The 22189-nt window shown below is 37.7% G+C and overlaps 1 protein-coding gene across 8 annotated transcripts in view; it reads left to right on the top strand.

Annotated features, from left to right (window-relative positions):
• The first annotated feature begins 307 nt into the window (after positions 1-307).
• CDIN1 (CDAN1 interacting nuclease 1) overlaps positions 308-22189 on the top strand; it is a 131333-nt gene continuing 109451 nt past the window's right edge. For 7 of the 8 annotated variants that reach the window (XR_010884168.1, XR_010884169.1, XM_067296655.1 and 4 more), the window contains exon 1: positions 308-635. Coding sequence is in view for 6 of the 8 variants with exons in the window: in XM_067296655.1 (XP_067152756.1) it covers positions 535-635 (101 nt within the window). In the remaining 2 variants the exon portion in view is untranslated. The remainder of the gene's footprint in view (positions 636-22189) is intronic. The other variant, XM_067296651.1, reaches the window with a different exon arrangement.

Below are 22189 nucleotides of genomic sequence, written 5' to 3'. Positions count from 1 at the left end.
GCCTAACGGCCGCCGGCGGCCGCGCAGCCGCGGGCAAAGCCCCTGCCGCGCCTCAGCGGCCTCGCGCGAGCTCCCCCCGTGCCGCAGGCTCCACACAAAGGCACCCACGGGCGCTTCCTCTGCCGCGGCCCAGGTGCCTTTCAAGGCTTCCGAGGCTGGCGGCAGCTCCAGAGAAGCGCCATTTCCGCGCGACCCACGGAGGCGCCCCCTCCCGCCTGCCGCGGCTGCGCAGGCCCGAGCGGCGCGGGATGGCGGCGCGGCGCGGCGCGACTCGCCCCGCCCCGCCCAGCGCCGGTCCGGCCTGGCCCGCTCGTCCCGCTCGCCCGCGCCGGGCCGCTGGGCGGAGCGGCGGGAAGCGGCCGCCGCCGCCCACGCCTGTTTCGGCGCTCCGTGCTCGCTGCACCCCCCCGAGTCCCGGGCTTCCTCCCTCTGCCTCCCCCCGCCCGCGCGGCCGTGGCGCTCGGGGCGCAGCGGGGCAGCGCGCTCCCTGCCCCCCTGTCGCCGCCGCGCCGCGCCGGTCTGGTGGTGCGAGGCATGAAGCTGAGCAAAGCCCAGTACGATGAGATAGCCCAGTTCCTGGGGCAGGTGCAGCCCACCAGACAGAGCCTGCGGAAGCTGAAGCAGAAGTTCCCTAGGTAAGTGCTCCCTGCCCTGCGGGCCGCTGCCCGGCGCGGCCCCCGGCGCGGGGCGGGCGGCTCGGGGCCCCGGCGGCGGCCTGCGGGCGGGCCGGGGCCGCAGCGGCCGCCGCCGGCAGCGTCGAGCCTCGCACGGTACCGGTCACTTGGAGGCGCACACGTGAAGCGGTGGCAACGTGCGGCTCTCCGAGGCCGCTGCTAAAGGTGGGATGCTTCCCACCCTCTGTGGCCTAAGCAGTCGGGCACAAAGCAAAGCGTGCTTCTCCCCTTCCACCCCTCCAAATAAAAGCTCTTGGGTCGCTTTATGGGGCTCCTAAACAGGTAGATCTTGTTGCAGGAATGAAACATTACAGCCCTGGGCCTTTCCTCTGCGAGTGAGATGGGGTGGAAGCCTCCGGGATGCCACTTCCCTTATGGCTGAAGGAAAAGGGGCTTCCAGGACCCAAAGCTCCCTACGTCACACCGCTGTCCATTGAGCTGAGGGCTAAATAAGGGATCGTGTGCTTACATGTGAAAATTCATCTGCTTCCTCATCTGAACTACAGTCAAGATTTTTAAAGGCATTCAGAAATGGCCATAGGCTAGTGTTGAAAGGCCATGTGACAGGGTGTGCTTCATGCACGCATATCCTTATTTCCAAAGTTAACACACATATCACAGTTACAATACACATTTACACACATATCCTTATTTCCAAAATTTACTTTCTACCAACAGTAACAGAAAGAGACACGTAAAGCACACATTGTCAGGCTTTTCTTTTTCTCCAAGTTTTGAGGAAGGATGACGTCTACCAAGTTGGGCAGAATTGTGTTACTGTCTTTAAAATGCACCAGAAAAAATACAAAATACCGCAGTTTCTTAGATGCTTTAGATACTTTGGTGGTTGGGAGAGAAATAAATAAAATAGAAAATTGTTCAGGTGATTCCTGAGCCTTGCTAGTCTTACCAAAAGTGTGACTTAGGAAACTGTCTGAAGCTGTCTGTGTGTATCTTGTAGTAAGCAGATGAACAACTTACATTAGTAGGCATTTAAACTGTCCAATAAAATCTTTTTCTCTCTGAGGAAAGTGTGTTATGTAGTTAAAAATCAAGCTGAGGCAATAGCCCTGTTATAGAGAAGTGATGATAAAGCAGAGTGGTTGGTTCAGTGAGCGCATTGAGTCACATGGTTGGGAACCCTAGCTCAACTTTGACAGTACTTCTGCAACTTGGGAAATCGCTTGCTGTGACAGGGTGAGCCTAAGGAGCTTAGACTTGGCTTTATCGCTTTGGTGCTAAAGAAACAGCATAAGAGAGTGTTTGTGTGGATGCATGCATGCATGCACACACACACACACGCGCTCGCGCACGCACAGTTGTCTTCTTTTTTGCTCTCTTTATAAAGGTGTCTTGCAAGCAGGTCAGAATTTGGGGTGGTTTGCCAAGTCAGTCATTAACGGTGTGTAGGAACTTGCTTGCAAGACAAATCTATAGACACATGAAGTGTCTCTAATAGGGAAAATCAGCTTGCTAGAAAACTACCACTTCTTTCTGCTGATACATTATACTTCCCAGTCCATTCCTTTGACGCTGCAGAGGATCCATTGACTCTGTTTAAGAACTTGATGACTGCTGACAAACTAAGTACTAATAACAGAATGTAGAGTTATATCAGGAAGAAAAATATGTTTTTTCTAAGGCAGCTTGGCTTCATGTGTGGAAAGTGCTATAAAGACTAGATTGTCTAAAATAGCCACTTCCATGATTTGCTAGCTTAGCATACTGTTAGGTTGTGTTGTATTATCCACACTAGGAGGTCAGAATGTCCTCTTCTGAATTGTGCTTTTGGGCCTCTCCTGAATTTTGTTTGTCTATCCTGGGAGAACACTAAAATCTTCTATCTGAATGATGGATGAAAGACACCATCTTATCTGCTACTTGGGTCACTAAATTGATGCCCTTTCAAAAAGTTTGTCTTTGGTATATTTTGAAGAAGCCACACCTTACTCCTCCTTCATGTCTCCTTTCTCTGAATGGCTCAGCAAGTGATACTTATTTGTCGTCTTTTTGTTTATTTCTTGGAACAGGGCAGATGCAGAAGACCCTCCAAAAAAAAAGTTTGAAGTAGCAAAATATGTTGGGCTAATGATTTTGAGATGCAGTTAAAAGAGCTATTACAATAAATTCCAAGACCACTGCTTGCCTTAGCAGCAAGGGAGATAGTTGCATTGAAACAGGGACATGTTATAACCTAGAAAGCAGGCAGTCCCTATAATCTTGTAACCTTGTAAACGTTGTATAATCTTGTAAAAAGAGGACATCTGTAGAGATTTGTAAAATTGCGTACCATCATAAGAGCTAATTTGGAGGCTTTCTCAGTGTTGTGTTTGATAATTGTGGCATTTATTTTTTCCATGGTAAGCTGTTTATAATCTCAAATCTATGGGATCCTCTTCTAGGACTAGAAAGGTCTGGTTGGACTTTCTTGCCACTTTTTTCTTTATTAAAAAAAAATACAATTAACTTTCTAATTCAGTTTTTTTTAAAAGATATTTCAGAATCTCTCCTGGCACTTGCAAGGGGAGGAAGTTGTCAGTAATCAGTTTGTCATTGTTGGATGGTAACAGTCACTGATTCAAATAGGAAAGTCCTAGCGTCCCTTAAGGCTGTTTTCACCTTGCACTTTCAATCTTTCTTTTCCCCAGGAAGGATCAGAATTCCACTGATAATGCAATACATACATTGGCAGTTCTCAAATATTTGTGATTCCTACTGCCTCATAGACCTTGAGAAGACCTTTTGATTTCTGCACTGTTCTGCTCAGTTCTCTCTCTGGTACTGTATTATCTGCTGGTTCCTCACTTGTCTGTTCTGTTTCACAACTTGAAGACTGAGAATCTACCTCTTCTCCCATTTTGTAGAAGGTCAGAGTATCTTTCATGTTTTGTTATGGGCCTACTCTTGTTCTGGAATTTCTCCCTGAGAATAATTTGTAATTTCAGGGATTACTGCCACAATTTAATGTGTGTAAGTATACTGTATGGTCACTGCTGACATGACCTGTGAGTCTAAATTCGTTTTTAATGTGATGGTCCATTCTCAACTGGTATTGAACAAGAGTTCAACAAGTGAGATTACTATTTTCAAGAATGCTGCTTTGTGATTTATTAATGTCAAATAGTCAAATTTAAACTGTTCCTTTGAGCATCTTAACATATACAACACTGGATGGATATTCTGCATGTTTTATATTGGGCTTGTTTTAACAGTACCAACTTCTTTGCCTCATTTTTCACCTGAAGTTGTCTACTTGCTAGGAAATTGTATTTTCCTTTGTAACTTCTGTATTTCATTTTTCTGCTTTCTCTTTATCGTGGACTGTTGTTCTTCTGTGATATAATTTTGTCATCGAGACCTAATGTCTAAATTGGATTACCCATTGTAGGACTGGAAATGCTCTGAGAATGCTAGAGTCTTTTCAGTGCTTGTTTTTTAAATTGATGTTAGAAATACCCACATGTAGAATCCTCCCTATAAGAATCACTTTAGAATTACCTAGTTATGGCAACAAGATTTAGATTCGATCTTTAAACTTTAAATTATATTCAAAGTCTATTTTAACTTGTCCAAAAAAATCCACCTTCTAAGGGTTTGATTCATACCCAAGCTGATATTCTAGTCCCTCAGTCTAGTCATTTCAGGAGAAGAATCTCTCAGTTCTTCTCATTATTTGTTTGGCAGAATATGGATATATGGTTTCTCTTTTGCAAACTTTTAGTCCTTGCCTGAAGCTTTTTACTGATAGAATATAATGGGCAAAGGAGTGGATGCTGCTCAAATCTATACCTTGTAAAGTATTTTTCTTTGCTTCTTGGTTTCTCATTTTGATTGCATTTTGCAGCTTTTCTGTTAGAATCTTCCTCTGGTCTCCGGCAAGATTTCTAAGGGTGTAAGGTTTGCAGACCCAGTTCATTATGGTACTATCTTGTTTTTCCTTCAGCCTTTTTCTGGTTTGGTTCTGTTTTGAGTCTTTAATCTTCTTACACTATATTGTGCTTGAATTAGGGATTCCAGGAACTTTCTGGCATTGCAGGTTGACTCGGTAGTCTTACATCTTTTAGAGATTCAAAAAAAATCTACTTTTTGAGTTCTTGCACTGAACTGTTGTGAAACATATTTCATTCCATCTAGGAGTGCAGTATTGTTCCATAGCACTGTTAGTGCAGTCTAGTTTATCTGACTTCTGTAGGCTTCCTTCATGGTAATTAGGATGAGCTTTTCTTACAACAGAAGGGTAATCTGACATAAAGGCAAGAGAAAATTTTTCCTTTTCTTTTTCCAGTAAGCAAGAGAAAAAAAGGCTCACAGTGGATTTTGACCATCAATGAGGCAGACCAAAGTGTTCAGGCCTCTTAAGGAGCCAGTTACCTTTGAAGAACTAGACACTGTATAGAAACTGTTATACTAGAGGTAATAGAAGTTCTTCCCCCTCACCAGTACATCTCAGGATTGCATTAATCCTTTGGGGCTCGTCTGCTTGCTAGTAGTTCTTGATCAATGCATTTTATACTACGAATCTGTAAGTCTGTCATAGTGCCATGGCTTCCTAGGATGGACTCCTTCATATTTGAGTATGGATGCTTAGTTTTAACTTCACATTTGGCTATAGAAAGGCACACTTACTTTGTTTCTACAGCAGATCAAGTGAAGCACATTCTTCTACATTCATGACCTGTCTTATTCATTATTTAATATTCCTTCAGGATTTACAGACGTTTTTCAGTAATTATTTTGCTCTTTCTCTATACTATTGATGGCTTTATTAAATGACACAGGGCCTCGAATGAGTCCTGACAGGATTCCACAAGAAATGTATCTGCTTGGTGATGTCTCACAGTGTAAATTGGAAAACCTTATCCATTTATTGTTTGCTAATTTTTAATTACTTTTTCCCAGTGATGGTTCATAATGAAACAAATGCCCTAAAGAAATGTAAACATATTGCATCAGTGTTATTTTATCAGACAAACTTCCAATCACTTAAGATTGAGTTAACATTTGTTTTTCCTCTTTCTCCAGTGCCATCCGGTGCCTCTTCTTTTGGTTTTTAGAGATGGGGATACATAGGTCTCTGTTTTCTCCTCTCCCAGACAGTTTTATTTACAAGGAAGTATATTGCTTTTTTCATGAATTATTTCAGGCCTTCTTTATGCTGTTCCTCAGATTATCAAGCTTTCCTTAATGACATAAGTAAAACTGACATGATGATCTCTATTCAGAACAATACTGTGTGTATTCACAAAATACTTTTAAGCATATATCAGAGTCCTCATTTGGGCTCTAGCTCACCTTCTGTCTGATTTCTTAAATCTTATTTGCAGTGCTTCTTAAGGGTCTCAAAACCCTTTGAGATATCGGGGGGCAAAATTGCCCACCTTTATTTGACAGTTTTAAGTTATTATCAGGTAATGACAGAGCTAGGAAGCTGTATCCAGGCTTTTGTTCTGGTAAACTGATAAGCCCAAAATGGTTGGGGTGGGGAGTAGGAAGGTAGAAGTGCTTCTCTCTTTCCCCTCTCCCTTATCTTTTTTTTTTTCTTTCTTTCTTTTTTTCTTTTGGGTTCTGGTTCCTGCTGCTAATGGATCCTGGAGATTGAGCCAAGGTGGAAGGAGAATTCTCTGTCCTTGTTACCCAGGAAGGAGGGCTGACAGTGAAGCTCAAGAGCCAAGGGCAGCTAGCTGTCTAGGTGTCTTTCAGAGCCCTAGGCTCAGGACTCAAGCTCAGGTATATTATATAGGGAAATCTTGTCTAGGGACTGGTGTGCGACTTGTCAGTTACCTTCTCTTCTCTCTGGGAAGGCTCTGAGCATAGCAAAGCTGACATAATTCTTGTCAGCTTCCCTGCTACCCCTACGCTTCACAAGAGTAGGTTAATTATTTTGGAAAGCAGAGGAGCTAGACTGTTTTTCTTTACTCTGCCAGCATTCATCTAACAAATCTCATTTAGAAGCTGCCTTTGTGCCCATGAGGGCTAGAAACTTTTATTTCTCAAAAAAAAAAAAAAATCTTATTAAGACATCATTTAAACTCCCTCTGCTTTTCTATATTCTCACTGCTTAGTAATGAAATAAATTCATGCTCTGCCTGTACAAACCATTGCACTGATTTCAGTAGATAAACTGATGAGAGAAAAGAAAGTGGACTTTGGGAAATGCAGAGACTTGTAGAGAGAGACTGAATGGTCCTTGGTAAATTTCCACGTTGTCTATTTTGAAGTAGCAAATACTGTGCAGTGCGGTACTGTGTTTAATCTTCTGGATCATAGAGTTACAGCAGCTTTGCAAACAGTAGAGTCTATAAGGTTTTGTGTTTTTTTCTTTTGTCTGTTTGACTTCAGAGTAAACCAAGGTTGACGTTACTGTTTGTTGTTGTCTATTATTTGTAACAAAAATCTAATATAATTTAAAATTTGTTGTATACTTGAAGCTACATTTAACCTCACAGGTAAACACATTGATAGTAACAGATGAGAAAGAGGTCTTGGCTGGTTACTTGAAAAGCAAATTAACAATATAGAATATTTCAGGAATGACCCACAATAGAATGTATATTCGAAATAATCTTAAAATGAAGTAAAAAATTAGTATATAAAGTAATTATGTGAGCTCTGGACTGAATTCTTTCATTTTGGAAAGCTATTGCTACTATTTGAAGCTTTGTTAGGAAATCTACTGTAGGATATTAACATTTCTTGTAGGATAATCCAGAGTAGGATACTCGTTTTCAGTTTTCACTGTAAACACCCATGTACAAGCCTCAAAGGAGTTGTAACTGTTTGGGTTTGGTATGTTATTCTAAAAATCTGTTTGCTCATGCTGTGACCATAAATAGGAGGGAAACTAATCCTCATTTGTAATACAAAGTATTGCATCACAGAAATTAACTAAATCAGCATATAACTGGTAAGAACTTTGTCTCCTCCATTATTCTTTAGATTAAAAGTGAAGCCAAGAAAGTTATTTTTAAAATAGTTACTGATAGCAGTAGAAGCTTTCGGAGTAGAACAGGAAAAATAGTTTTGCCCAGTGTTTGGGTCCTCCAATATCGGTAGTCAGGATTTAGAAGGAAAGTTTTGTTTTGGCATGTATAAATTCTAAGTGTGTGGATGCCATCTGGATTTGTTTGGAAAGAGATGGAGAGGGGGTTTTTGGTTGTTTGCTTATTACCTTTGCCATTAGCTAAAAAGTAGATCGCATGTATGACTGAGCATGTGTCAAGGTGAAATTTAATTCTGAGGGAAGCGCATAGCAGTTTTCCATTACAATTTTTATAAGCATAATCCTCTTCTTCCTTGCAAGTATTCCCACATACATTGTCCATCCTGGTAAAATGCAAAGTTATTTTCAAGTTTAGGCTTGAAATGTGCAACCAAAATTAAGGTTGTACTTTCTGATTCTTGAGTACTGATAAGGAGGAAGGTCTTTTCCTTCTCTCAACCTTTTTTCTCCTCCAATACAGGAAGTGCTACCATATGACAGTACAGATGTTAAAAAAAAGTTACAGAGAACAGGGCTTATTACACTTGTGAAATTCATATTGACTGAGTAAAGGGAAAGCCTTTTTGGCCTTGAACATTTTATGCAAATCACTTAGAAGCCAATTCAATATCCTTTGAAGATATGATGGTGGAATACAACAACTGGAGGGGGCCTCTGAAGCAAATGTGCAAATTAGTTCCCTATAATTAAAAAATGCACTCTGGGCATATTGTAGCTGTGTTTTAGGTGCTTTTGTTTAATACAGAAGAAAGAAAAAATCCTTTCATATGTCAAAGTTCAGGGATGGTCTTGGTAACATGTACATTACTGTGTTGCTTCATAAAGTTTAATTTGTTTGTACTTTTTGCCACTTTCCAAATTACATGGTTATGATAATTACCAGTAGAATAGGAATGTAAGTCTTGCAGGACTGTTGTTTCTGAAGTGTTTCATCATGAAGCGAGCTTGGTGTCATCAGACAGACAAACAGATGTCTTTAGATTTAAAGGCCAGATTATAGTGGTTAAGAATGAAATGGAAGGTTTAACGCTGACCATATGTGCATTTTAATTGACTCATGGATTTTGGGATACCATTATACTCATGTTGCTTGTACTTAAGGACAGCAATGGTAAAAAATGGTAATTCTTGATTGTCTTTCAGAAACATTTACTGTATAACTCTTCTGAAGTCTAGAAACAAGTTCAGGATAGGGCTTTATGAGTAGAGGGGATTTGGTACATCAGAGTGAAAAATATTTTATTCATGTGTTGCTTTTTGGACACTCATATTCTGGGCTATATTACAATGGTACAATAAATTGTTGAATACACTGTCTGCTGAATATGAGCTCACCATGAAAAATTTGATGCATTAGAGTAGGAAAGGTTGGAATATATCAGCCTTAGCTGACAGGGGACTTTGAATTTTGACCTAACACAGATGACCTTTGTGTGCAATAAAAGTGAGCTTAATCTCTAGGTCAAGGTTGAGATTGAGGTGAATGGTAGGGCAGTGTGGATTGGTTTGTGCTGGCTATGGCTGGATCACACCTAGCAAGCAAAAAAATACTAGACCTTTGCATTTTAGAGTAGCCAAATGTATATTTACCTAAAGTTTACTCATATCTGTTATACCATCTTCAAAAACTGCGCTTAAGACAACTGATTCTTCAGCAGCTGTACACTAATTTGTTTGAAGTTTAATGTTTCAGAATAAAGTGTGAGGTACGTATATCCTTCTCCCATAGATCATTGAATAGGAAAGCTAAATAAAATTTCTCCTCTAGCATGTAGGGAAAAAAAGACTGCCAAATATATTGCCTTGCTATGAAAAGGGAGAAATCTAGAAGCTTTATTTCTTTGACAGCAAACCTGTCTTTCGAACATCAAAGTTTATTCCTAAGTGGTTTATCCTTTTAGGAGGAACACAATTAAAAGAGCTCTGATATGTTTCGCTAAGCAAATACAAAGAAAACAAGTCCTTTGGAGTGCTCCCTTGCTGTAAAAGGTATTTGATCAAAGAAGCTCAGTTACAAAATGTTTGGGGGACTGTCTAGGTTACATAATAAAGATATATAGATGAATTTAAATAAAAGATTTTAGTGTTTTATAATCATCACAAAAAAATTTGTCTTTTTAACTGGCTGATGTTCAAGGAGTGCTATTTTACTAATACACTAATGGTATATGCTCTGAATACTTTACACAGATAATAGTGGTTAGTGGTGGTGGTGTTGGAAGGAGGGAGGAAGGAGGGAGTTCTCTTTAAATCAGCCAGGGAGAGAAAAAAAAAAAGTTTGAGACTAATGGAAAGAACCTCTACTCCTTTAATAGAGCCTGCAAAATATATTCTCCAGGACTGATCAGCTCTGAAGGCTCTAGAGGTTTGATGATTGGAATGGCAGGAAATCACGCTTTCAGGACATAACGAATTGACTAGGCCATCCATCATTTGTTAGCATGCGCTGAAACGGTGGGTTTGTGTGCAGAGGTCTGTGATTTAGTAAATACTTGGGAGATGAATAGAGCTTACACACAAGGGAAGATATTGCTGTCCTTCAGCAGCCTTAGACACAGATCCCTGCTGAGAAGGCCGTCTGACAGCAGCTCATCAGTAACTGGCCTGTCACAGTCAGTGATGCCCACCAGCCATCCCCGGTATATTAAATGCATTTTTAATATCTGCTTCAGTAGATTTAATGAAGAAAATTTAGTTTCCATACTCTGATCACTGCTTCCTCAAGTGTTTTAAAGCACTGACTATAGCGCTTCCGAGAAGGGAACTGTGCTGGTACCTGGAATAGTTGATTGATAAAGAAAGTGAAACAAAATGCAAACAGAAGTGTCATTAGCCAAACAATTTCCTTAAAGCAAAACTGGAATGTTTTGAAAAGTCAGTAATCTTCTTAGAAACAATTGACCCTTGCTGTAGAGGTACAGTGCACTGCACAGCCGCAACTTAGCTTTCAGATTTCAGTGCTTGAATCAGATTGTCATTCTCTCTGGCTTTCAGTATCTTGAGAAGAGGGTGGGTATAGATGGGAGGAATTGAATGGGTCATGTTTTTAATAATTCTGCAAACTAACATTGATTTTGTTTAGTTTTTGGCATTTTTGCAAAGGATGCTGTTGGAGAAAATCATTTGAGTGTTCCATGGCATTGTTTAAACTGATGTGGGAAACACATTGACACAAAATAAGACACACTGGAGAGTAAAACTTCTGCCATATTTATAACTTAGCAGGCTCATTGAGGCTCATACAATACTGACATTCCATTTTTAAGGATTTTAAGGACTTTTTTTTAACTTTGTGCCACATCTTTTGCTGTCTGTAGATAGAGAAACTTCATTGTTGTTTGAATTTCCTGGGAATTTTCAGGGAAAACTTCTGTTTACATAAAGGCAAATATGTAGGTTTGCATTTTCTAATGAGTTGTAGTGCTTGTAATATTTACTTGAAAACAGCAAAACATCTATTGCAAACATCTATTTTAAACATTCAGTTCCTGTGCTTTTTTCCCTCTGGAATCTATTCTGTGTTCACAGAAGAGAAGGCAACTGCAGAATGAGACCTATAAATTTGATTCTTTTATGTGTCAAAACAGTAATGTATTAAATGCATATTATTATAAAAATTTAAGATGTGTCTTAAATGCTTACATTTTTATAACACATGGCAATATTAAATAATACATTTTCCTGTTAGCATCTGTTTGCTGTCGTTGTTGGCAGGAACCTATGATTTATTACTTAAATTAATGACCACAACCATTTTAGTTCTGATATATGCCCCTAAGCTTATCACATCACTTAATAAAATCAAATACAGGCTTCTCTTAGAGTCATTTTTGTAATTGTTTTTTCCTTTAAGTTTCCGATCTGGTGAAATATCATGATATCTGTTTGCAATGTGAAAATCTCAGAAAGTTGAATTATATTTCACACTGAGTGAAGTAATGGTAAGGATTGATTTTAGTAAGAGTATGGAATACAGTAAGTGATCCTATTAAAATTGTCTTCCAAGACAAGCCTGATAGTGTATTGTCACCAAAAAGACCAATAGCATTAGAAAAGGAGTGGAAAAATAGTGGTGCATATTCTTCAGAGCCAGTGATGGTTAAAAGTCTTGTTCATTTGTTTGTTTAACTAACTGATACCATGAAAGTAGATGGCAGACTCCCATTGGCATGCTAAGATTTCATGCTCTATCATTGGTTTTCAGCTTGTGTTTCATGGACTCCTTGTTGTTCATGGACTTCAGATGAGGATTCGAAGTAAATGAACTTGTCAGCAGGCTTAAATTTGCCAAGCAGGAATCTGCATCTCTTGTGGGAAAAATATTTTTGTTTGTGAACCCTATAGGTTGTAAACTTCTGTTTTGTCAGCAATGAAAATATTTTTATTGATCTTACAGTTTTGTTTCATAAGTGTTTTTCAAATTCTAAACCTTAACATTTTAAATATGGTAATGATATGAATGGGATATATTATCCTCTCCAGTCCACACTCTAAAATATCCAGTGGTCTGACTGATAGTGACAGTCTTGTTGCTTTACACTAGAGATTTCTTAAACTTGGATCCAATGCTTTATCTTTCTCATCTGAATAAGATATTTAAGTGGAGGATGCTGTCCATCCCAGGTGGTAAAACTGGGCTTCAGGTCAGGATGTGGTGCTGAAGAGAACTTTGTTGTTTGGGTGGATGTCCTCTATTTGCATATCTGCAAGCTCTTGGAAGCATTTGATAGCACTGATTCCCAGATACCTCCAGGAAGCTTCAACACTGAACAAAAATGCCCCAAAATAGCATACATCCTTCTTCCACAGAAAGCAGGATGTTTCTCTGAGCAAGACCCATGTGATACCAAAGGCAATTTTTCACGTAAGAAATGCCTGTATGGAACTGTTTTAAAAAGTAGTAGGACAGCATAAAAAGTGTCACCAATGTAGAGGTAACATTTCTGTGAATAAAAGGGTTTTCACCTGAATTAATATAAAGGGTCTTTTGGAATTCTTCATTGCTCCTGAAGATGCAGATAGGTATAATGATGCCATGTATTTCTCCATTTCCATTTGTGGCTGGCTAAGAGATTGCAGAACTTCCCATCAATCCATTGTTGATCCTGGTAACCTCCAATCTTTTATTGCACTTCTTCTATGAAATGCGGATGTGTATTATGAGGCTACAGCTGGTGCAAAGTGCAATAACTAATAGCCAGAGCTTGAGTGTAGGCTCCTACAAATGAAAAGACTATTGAACACTAGCCATTTTCAGCCCTAAATATAAAATGCATGTTGTCAGTCTAGCAGTCCTTCAGTTTTTAACATAGGTGAGCAATATGTCTTTCTAGACAAGCTCATTATCTTGAATAGATAATATATAAAAAGATAAAAAAAATAACCCATAAACTAAATTTCTGCTTCTTTCAGAGCTTAAATAGGAAGATTTGTTTTGAATGGTTGGCAGATACTCCAGTAGGCCAAGCAAGTTCAGTTCCAGATACAGTGTTAAATGATTTCATTGCAATGAGTGATCTGACACAGAAATATGGTTTTCTTTATCCTGTTATTATAAACAGAAGAGTTTAATTATTGACCAAAAAGAGAAGTCAGACTACATTTTTATCTCATTTGTATTGGGTTCCTTTGGCATCAGTGGTAAGGGAGGAAAAAAGAAAATAGTGCTTCACTGGATAACTACGTTGTTTCAGTCTAATTTTTTTTCTAACCTTATCTATCTGTTCAATATGTCCCATAAATTTAGCTTTTTTCCAAATAGAAATCCCTTTGGTCACCGAGCAACTACTCTCCAGAAGCTTCCTGCTTATGCTTTTTTTTTAAATTTATTTGACCTCACTAGTGACAGTCAGAATCATTCTTATACATGATTTGTGATTTGAACTTTCCGGATAGAGAATTTTGTCCGTTTACTTAGCTGTAGTTGCTTGCAGTTCTAACATTTTGTGTCTCAAGAATTTAAAAATACTGTTCAAATGTTTCAGCTACTATGTAGATATTAATATCTTTCTATGTGCACTGGTTTGTGGGTTTTTTTTCTTCAGCATTTATTGCACATTGATTATTTGTTTCAGTTTATTTTGTAATTCTTAGCTTCTTAGTCTCTTCATCAAGGATAAATGTGTCACTGGAACTTTGGATCAGGATGTTTACTGAAATAACTACTTAAAATTATTAAAATATGCAGTAGAAAGCAAAGTGCTTAGTTTAATGTGCTTCTGAATATTAAATGCAACTAAAATACTGCATAGACGTGGAACCATTTGTTATATTTTAGTATTTGAAGCAATAGCTCTGTAAACCTTAACCTTGTAATTTTGCAAGTTTCACTTTATCATGTAGGTGTAAAAGGTAATCAAAATAAATCATGGAAGATGAAGAAATATTTTCTAGGGCTTTCTGTATGCTTTTAGAAGTGGAGCTTGATCCATGAAATTTTAGTAAGCATATTAAATAATACAATATGATGTGCAACGTGTCAGATCTGATAAATTATTTTGTATAGGACATTTATACAACATATGGTGAGCTGCTATGTGAACAGCTTAATGACTAAATTATGTTAATCTTTCTTGCCATATTTACTTTTCATTTAAAAAAAAAAGGTGTTTTCAATTTTTTATTTTACTTTTTTGATCATGGGTAGATATAAGAAAGGTGTAGGTCATCTCAGAGAAGCTGTGACAGTGATCTAAGGTTCCTCAGCTGTGCAGTGTACATAACACAGATGTTGGGAGAGTCATCTGTCAGCTATGCCTCTCCTATGGAGTTAAAGTTCTAGAGGGAAAAGAATTCGACACAGTGCTGTCACTGTTACATTTTCACAATAGAAGAGCATGCAAATATTCAACCTCCTGCTTAGCAATAGTGCTCTGTCTAATGTCTGTGCTGGTTAGAATAAAAAAATAGTGGGTGCATCTAGGGCTCATAGATCTGACAAAGGTCATGCTATGCTGGGCATTTGAATTGGAAATTGTCTGGACTTAGATTTTATAAAGCTCCCACTGTTGTTGGGGAAAATTTCAGCAGGGTTTTGTCCCTAGAGAGGCCTCTTAGGCCCTTTTCTGTCCTATGAATGAATTTAGATGTGAGGGTTTCTTCTGCCTTAAAACTGTTAAGTTCATTTTGCATACATCCCCAGAGAGAAAAACTGGCAGATGCTTTTGTCTTGGAAGTGTTTAAAAGAAAACTGCAGAACAGGAACAAGGGAGAGAAGGGGCCCTGTGTGGAGTCCCAGAACATTTTGGAAATGGCCAATATGCAGTTTTCATCAGTACTAAGGCGGGGCGCAATATGGTGCCTGTAGCTCACTAGGGAATATGAATGTTGATTAAGCATACTCCCAGGCTTTGAAATCCTGAAAGCAGTGTCAGAATAATGGATGTTGAGCAAATGTCAAGCATTTGTTAATTTCTCTGTTATTTGGAGTTTATCTACCATGATCAATCAAATAAACTAGTGCTTCTCTGTTGTGGCATGTGTCATTGATATGGTGATTAGATGGCTGGAGAGGCCTTCTGCCTTTTTACAGGTAACAGTTTACATACAAACAGCCATAACTTTTAATTTAAAGATTTGTTTCTGGTTGGTTTAGTGGAAAGTAGTACATTAACAAAATACTTTAGGGTACCACGAGAAAATGGTATTTGTATATTTGCTGTGCTAAAAATTAAATTCATTCCACTTTTCCATTCTGGGCATTATAGCTTTGCTGTTGTGGGGAAAGAGAATTTACCTCTAAATGAAAGTTGATAGAAGAAAATTTTTTTACTTTGAAAAGAAGTTTGAAAGCAAAGGATATGTGAACATCTCTATTTTTTCCACCCCAAATTAGTATTAAATTAGGGGTTAGCCCCCCTTCTCCCCTCTAAATCTTTTGCTTTCTTTAAAATAGGTCTTGACATTCCTATTTTTGCTTGGGAAACAGGTTCAGATGCCCTTTATTTAAAAGGGGAGCAGGTGAATCTTTCACTCTTGTAAGAATATGCATTCTTTTCTAAGGCTATGTCAGAGGAAGTTGTTAGTTACTGAGTAGCATACACAAATGTAAACAGTCCAATTCAAAATATTATTCTCTCCAACTTCTCAATTTCCACTGTCTCCTCATATCCTAGTTCTGCTAATTTGTCCTGTCTTAGAAATTTTATAATGTATCAAGGCCTGATATTTAACTGTAAAAATAATAATAATAATAATCTGAAGAAAAAAAAAGGTCTTTGTTGCTTTATTATAATATGTAAAGAAGACTAAAGTGGGAGAGGACAGGATTGCGGTTTTTTGTTTGGGGCCTTTTTGAAAGGAGCCCTAAGGATGTTAAGTGTCAAGTTTCACTAAATTTTAGTGAAGTTTAGTTACTCACAGACTTTTCATGAAAAGTCTAGTCCTTATGTGCTTTAGTGTAAAAACAGCAATGTATATTTTTATTATGGAAATTTAAGAAGTGTCGGTGAGTCATGCCATATGACTAGATGCATGTTGAGATCATCCTCAGTTTATTTTAACGCAGGGCAAATGTTTGATGTTGAACTTGTTTTCCTTCTTCCTTGGTTTCCATCCATTATTTACTTGCCAATGCTGCCAAGACCAGTCAAATTTTGGTGCTTAATGGAGGTGATGCTGTATGGTGAATCTATTGATTGTTTATAGCAGAGATGATTCTGTTTAACTAGCACATGGAATAGGAGTTCTGCTGGAAACCCAACCTTTTCAGTTCCTTTGACAACGCAGGAAGCAAAGCATATGGCGATTGTACTAATTCCCAGAGAAGTAAGAAGAACACCAAAAAACAAATCCCCAGGGAAGAGGAGGCAGAGAAGGGAAAATTATAGTTGTAGGAGTGGAAAAGAAGGTTAGAGAAGTTTCAGGATAGAATTATGATTTCCTCTTGTCAGATATTCCCTTCATGTTGTCTGCCAGGGAATGCATTTGTCACAGTTCTAGGTAGAGAATTAAAAAAAAAAAAAAAGAAAAAAAAAAAAAAAAAGAACACTCAAAGACTGCTAGTTAAGAAGGAAATCCAACTGTTCCCTTTTTGCACATTCTGCCATGTTTCCATTCGAAAGTAAGTAGTGGGATTAAATTAGTTTATTCCCTCTATGGCACAATAAGTTATACCCTTGGGACAGAAAGTGGACTTTCTAAATATCTACATATATGGTAAAATACCTTATAGATACAAGGCAAGGCTCTGTCAGCTAGGTAGGCAAGAATTATGCTGTTTTATTTTTTTATTACAAGTAGCTTTAAAATGATAAACTTTAGTACATTATTTAGGGTTTAAGACTAAAAATCTCAAGTGAACAAGCTATAAATGGGTTTATTTCTTGCCTTAATTCTGTATCTTTCTCAAGAGTGGAATTTAAGTTTTGCACTTCTGTAAAGTTCATGTTTGATAGAGCTAAAATTCTTTAAATTATATCCTGTATGGGTTACATTAATAAGATCCTGCCTTTTTTTTGAGGCATTAACAATTTTTGATTGGATTACTAGAAATTTTTTTGACTTAAGGTGTTCAGTTTTGCCCTGGAGATGACTATGCAACAGTGTGTATGCTTGACACGTGATGCATGCAAATGCTAAATACAGTAGCAGCATGAGGCAAGTGTCATTAACAGTAATTTATGTAATGAAAGCCACCTGGCTGTCTTCATAATTAATTGCTTGTAAATAATAAATTTAAATATAATTTATAGTTTTCTAAATTTGATTATATATTTTTAACAGCAAATTGTTTAAGGGTGTTTGGGGATTTATTTAGTTTTGAATTGGCACAGATATGCTTTTTACATACAGGCTAATTTTTTAAACATAAAATGAATGGTCTAATTATCTTCAAATTGCCATTTACTAACAAAAATAATTTTCTAAAATAAAATTTATACATTTATGGTTTTCCCCTTCACTGCAAATCAGGATTTTTAAGATTTTAGTTTTAAAAACTTCTCTTGACAAGTTATTCCATAATCTGAATTTTTTTCTATGGGGTAGAAGGGAAAAGGGAAGTAGCAGGATATAATTATCCAAACAAAATGAGGTGTATGAGAACACAAAATGAATGTATCAAATATTTCTTGTCCGTAACAGCTTACTAAGTGAATGTTGTTTTAACATACAGACCTTGACCCTATCAAGAGGGCAGGTACGAAAGGTGAGATGATAAATCACTGCTTTAAACTGTGTCTTGTCTGCCTTAACTGCTCGCTAAGGCCCATTGTTGCTGTGGTCTAGGTGCATGTTTCTTTGAACAACTGTCATCAGATAACATTGACTTTTGTGTATCTTTACTTAATGCTGCACTGTTTAGATTGCAGTACTAAGAGGAAGAGTTCAAACTTTCCAAACATGTTTTTTATATAACCTTACCTGAATTAAATTTAATTTGGTTATGGATGATGTACATTTAAATACAAGCAAAGAATATGCAGAGGTTTGCTTTTCTCAGTCTCTCTGATATGCTGCTCTATGCCCCTGTTTAGGATATGTGCACTGATGCTGTATTTGAGTATTTAGAAACTTTTCTTCTTGCTAAGAAACTTTAAATTTAAATAGATGAGGGAATGGACATAGATCGTCTGCTTATATGTCATCACAGTGCTAGTCTCACAGTTTGCTTTGTTTTTTATTTGATTTTATGAGGAATTTTATTTCTGGGGAATTTTATTGGTAGAGAAATTGATTGAAAGAAGATTTAAAGAACTTTTAAAAGAAAATCAGGAGAAGAAAACGTGGAGGACAAGTATGAAGATTACCAAGCTGAAGGTGGGAGGCCAAACTCTATTTATAGACTCTTCCCATCAGTTTCTTTTGACAAGGGGCTCCCTGGCTAAATCACCACAGTGTACCAGCAAAGTTCTAGTATGTGCAAGTTGTAAAGATTTTAAAGCTACGGAAGCCTTATTTTAGAATATTTATCTGAGAATTTAGTATGATGTTTTAACATTGACACTGTATTCTCAACTCTCTTGGGTATTTTTACTTGAATATTCTTTGTTTCTGTATTACACCTGTAGTTTTTTCCAGCTTGAAAATTAAACCTTACAAAATAGTTTTATATACTCATGGAAGAGGCTTCATTTGAAACATTAATGAAAGAGCAATTACTTACAAGGGTCTTGTAAGTATGCGTTTGGCATTTAGGTATGTTTCAAACATTCATGCAACAAGCACAGCACTATTTAACTCTGAAATAAACTATTAGAACAATATTTCAGGCAAATTACTGTCTATTTTCTGTACTTGCTTACTAAGATGATAAGACCAGCAAGTAGTTTATTTTCAAGTGGAAACATCACTCATCTCTTCCTGTGTTTTCAGAATTCCATTTTTAATTGCAATATCTATTATTGTTTATCCACTCTCGAAGTGTAGTGCTATTTCTCTCACCATGTGCATATATCTGCAATTGCCAAACTCACATCTTTCTTATTACTTCTCTTTTTTTCTTCTTGGGAGCTTCATCAGAAATACTTTGTAACAATTAGATATTGCTTATTTTGGGTTACCCTTATGTACTGCTGCCCAAAGTTATTTTTTGTGGTGTGGATGAAAGAAGATGGAAATTAGTTCTGCAGGAATGCTAGTGTTATTTTGTGATCATTGTCCTTATTAATAATTTGTATTCACCTCTGTTTTTTATTTTCTTTACATGTCTCATACAGATTGTTCGCAGTCTGCAGTTGTCTGAAAATATATTGGCCATTACAAAAGACACCAAAAAAATGAGATGTCTGCAGGAAGAATTGGTGCCCTGTTCTTAAAGGAACTTCTAAGTCTTTCTAAATGAAAAATCATTCGAACAGTATCTAATACTGGCAATTTTCCTCTGTCTGCTGCTAGAACTTATTGGCCAACCAGGTCAGACAATATTAAAGTTCAAGTGGCCCAGTGGGAAAAGTAATGGCCTTCTGCTACTATGAATTTTAAATGCTGCCTCTATGTATTGCACCATCATCCGTTCTTGCACATCTCTAAATTGCATAGAAGTTGTGAGACCAACAGTGTCAAGGTCATAGAAGTGATGACTCTTCTCAAGTAGCCTTCTCAGAGCTTTGTCATATAGTTATCCTCATAACCCTGGATATAGGCAGCAAAGTTGTATGTACATACATGAATTTAACCTTTTTGTTATTATTGCATCGTCTAACTTGCAAAGCAGGAAGTCTTCAGAGTCTTTATTTTTGGCTTGTACCAACATAGTCTGTCCTACCAAAAGTATGAAATCTGCTTTATGTTTGATGCAACGAGACTTTTTAGTAAGTGTTTCATATTTAGAAGTGCTTTATAAAAATTCTTTTGAGTTGAGCAGTCATACAGTTTAATGAACTTGATGTTGGTGAATTTCAAAATTGATTAGTGCTATAGTTCTGCAAATGACTGGGCTTGAATTTTGTCTTGATTTTAAATTTGATGGCAGTAATTCTGAAATGAGTCTATCAGCCCTACAGCAGATTCTTCTTGTCATATATGTAGAATTTTTATACTATTAATATATTTGTAATGGGAGTATTTTGCCAAAAGCATTGTCTTGGTTTTCTAGTTCCCAAAGTAGTAGCTACTGATGATGTTTCATTGCATGGAAGGCTGCTTATGCAGAGACTATAAAACTGTTTTTGAATCCCAAACTTGAACCAGTGTAGCTGGAAAGCTGTAACACTGGAAGATACCTGTTTTAGAGAAGCTGCAGTGTTGTGACTAAAGACTTTTACGTGACTGAGTTACTCTGATTCAAACCCTTAATTTAGACACATATATTGATTTAGTTTAAATTGGTAATTCACTGACTTCCGATAAATCAATGTGTTAGATTTGTGAATGATAGAGTACAAATGTGTCCTGAGACAATAATTTTCTTTTTGTTAATTTTGCATTCTCTGAAGTGGCTATAAGCATATTAAACCTGTAGGAAAGATTTTAATACTAAAAGCTGCAGTGAAAAGAGTCCTAACTTTATTCCAGAGGCCAGTGACTCTCCCTCCCTCATTCCATGTTCTTCAGTGCTTAGATGTGGATCAGCACAGCAGTTCTCAAGTTTTGCTAGGTCTTCGTTATTCCTGAGCCTTACTTAGAGCCATGTCTCAAGTGGAACCATTCAGAGTCTAAGAGGCCTTTTCCCCAACCTGACAATCCTGACACTTGGAAGAAATTCTGAGAATTAACTAATTGTGGGCTCCTCTCATGTAAGAAGTTCACTATCAGACTGGTTTTAGTTGATTTACAGGCATAACTTTATTGCTTGTTAGCCTACATCCTGCAGTTCTGGGAAGCCACGGAAGCTTCACCCATCTGTGCATGTGTCGCACATTTGAGCTGATGCTGCTAGATCTGTTTGAATTCTATTATTGACAGCGTTTTTAGAAATCGAGAGAGGACTGGTTAGCATGTGATGAGCAGTATGGAAACACAGCTTTCTTCAGCAATCCCTGTTCCAAAGAGTTCACAGTCCAGAAGATGAGACTTAAAAGGTTGCTCAGGTTTGTCTCATGTGTCTGATGATGTAATTGGAAAAACATATTTTAGACACACATTCTAGCATTCTTAGAATAGCTGTGAGGATTCCTCTTCCATCCCCAGCTATTTAAATTAATCAGATACGTATATTTTTTTCCTCACATAGATTTTTATTCCAGCATGGCAGTACTGCACAGTTCTAACCCTAAGTTGTATTACTTGTATTTTAAAGATCAATATCACATTCTCCCCATACCTGAATTCCTACAGTAGCTAAGATGCACTGTTGTATGCACTTTGAAGACAGTGTTTGACACGGCTGCTTTGGCATTTTACACGTAACGACTTCTGAATTTTGGAAATGCAGCCTTCCCCCTCCCCCCCCCCTTTTTGTGTTTTTACCTCCTAGGTGAGGTTTTTAACTAATATGTTTATCATCTTAATGAGTGGAATGATCCATTTTGTAAAAGGGAAGCAATGCTCTTTGTAGATTACATTTGTTAAAAGAAAACATCAAGACTATTATATATATTCTCTTTTTTTGCAGTTTGTCACATGAAAACACTTTCTTTTTCCTCTAATACTTTATCATCATCTCATGATGCACTTCACTTTCTCCCAGCTTGTCTCCAGTTATGTGGATAGCTACTAGATTAAATACCACAGTTCATATTTACTCTTTATGCTTTTTACAGATCTGTCTAGATACTCTTCCTTTGTACCATGGTAAAACACATGAAATGCAAAGCTGAATTTTTAGTCTTTCTATCTTAGGCAGCAAGTGGGGAGTTAATGATGGAGAAAAGAAAATTTTGTCATTTTAAAATGAAGGGATGAAACAAAAGAAAACTTGTTTTGCTACCTAGAATTTTGTGTTTTTAGAAATCTCAGAAAATAAAGTGGAAAAGCCTAAGTTTTGTCTTATCCCTAAAGGGTTCATTATTTGAAAGAGCTTAGGATAATGTAATAGTTGCTGAAGCTGTCATGTTTGGTTTTTCCCCTGGTGAGGCTGTAGTAAACAGCAAAAGATTAAGTTGGACAGCACCCCAAATCTTGGCTAGACATGCAA

This window comes from Apteryx mantelli, chromosome 4, assembly GCF_036417845.1.
Source record: "Apteryx mantelli isolate bAptMan1 chromosome 4, bAptMan1.hap1, whole genome shotgun sequence".
NCBI classification, from domain to species: domain Eukaryota; kingdom Metazoa; phylum Chordata; class Aves; order Apterygiformes; family Apterygidae; genus Apteryx; species Apteryx mantelli.
Note: the sequence above shows the minus strand (reverse complement) of the source record. Positions and strands in the feature narration are given on the sequence as shown.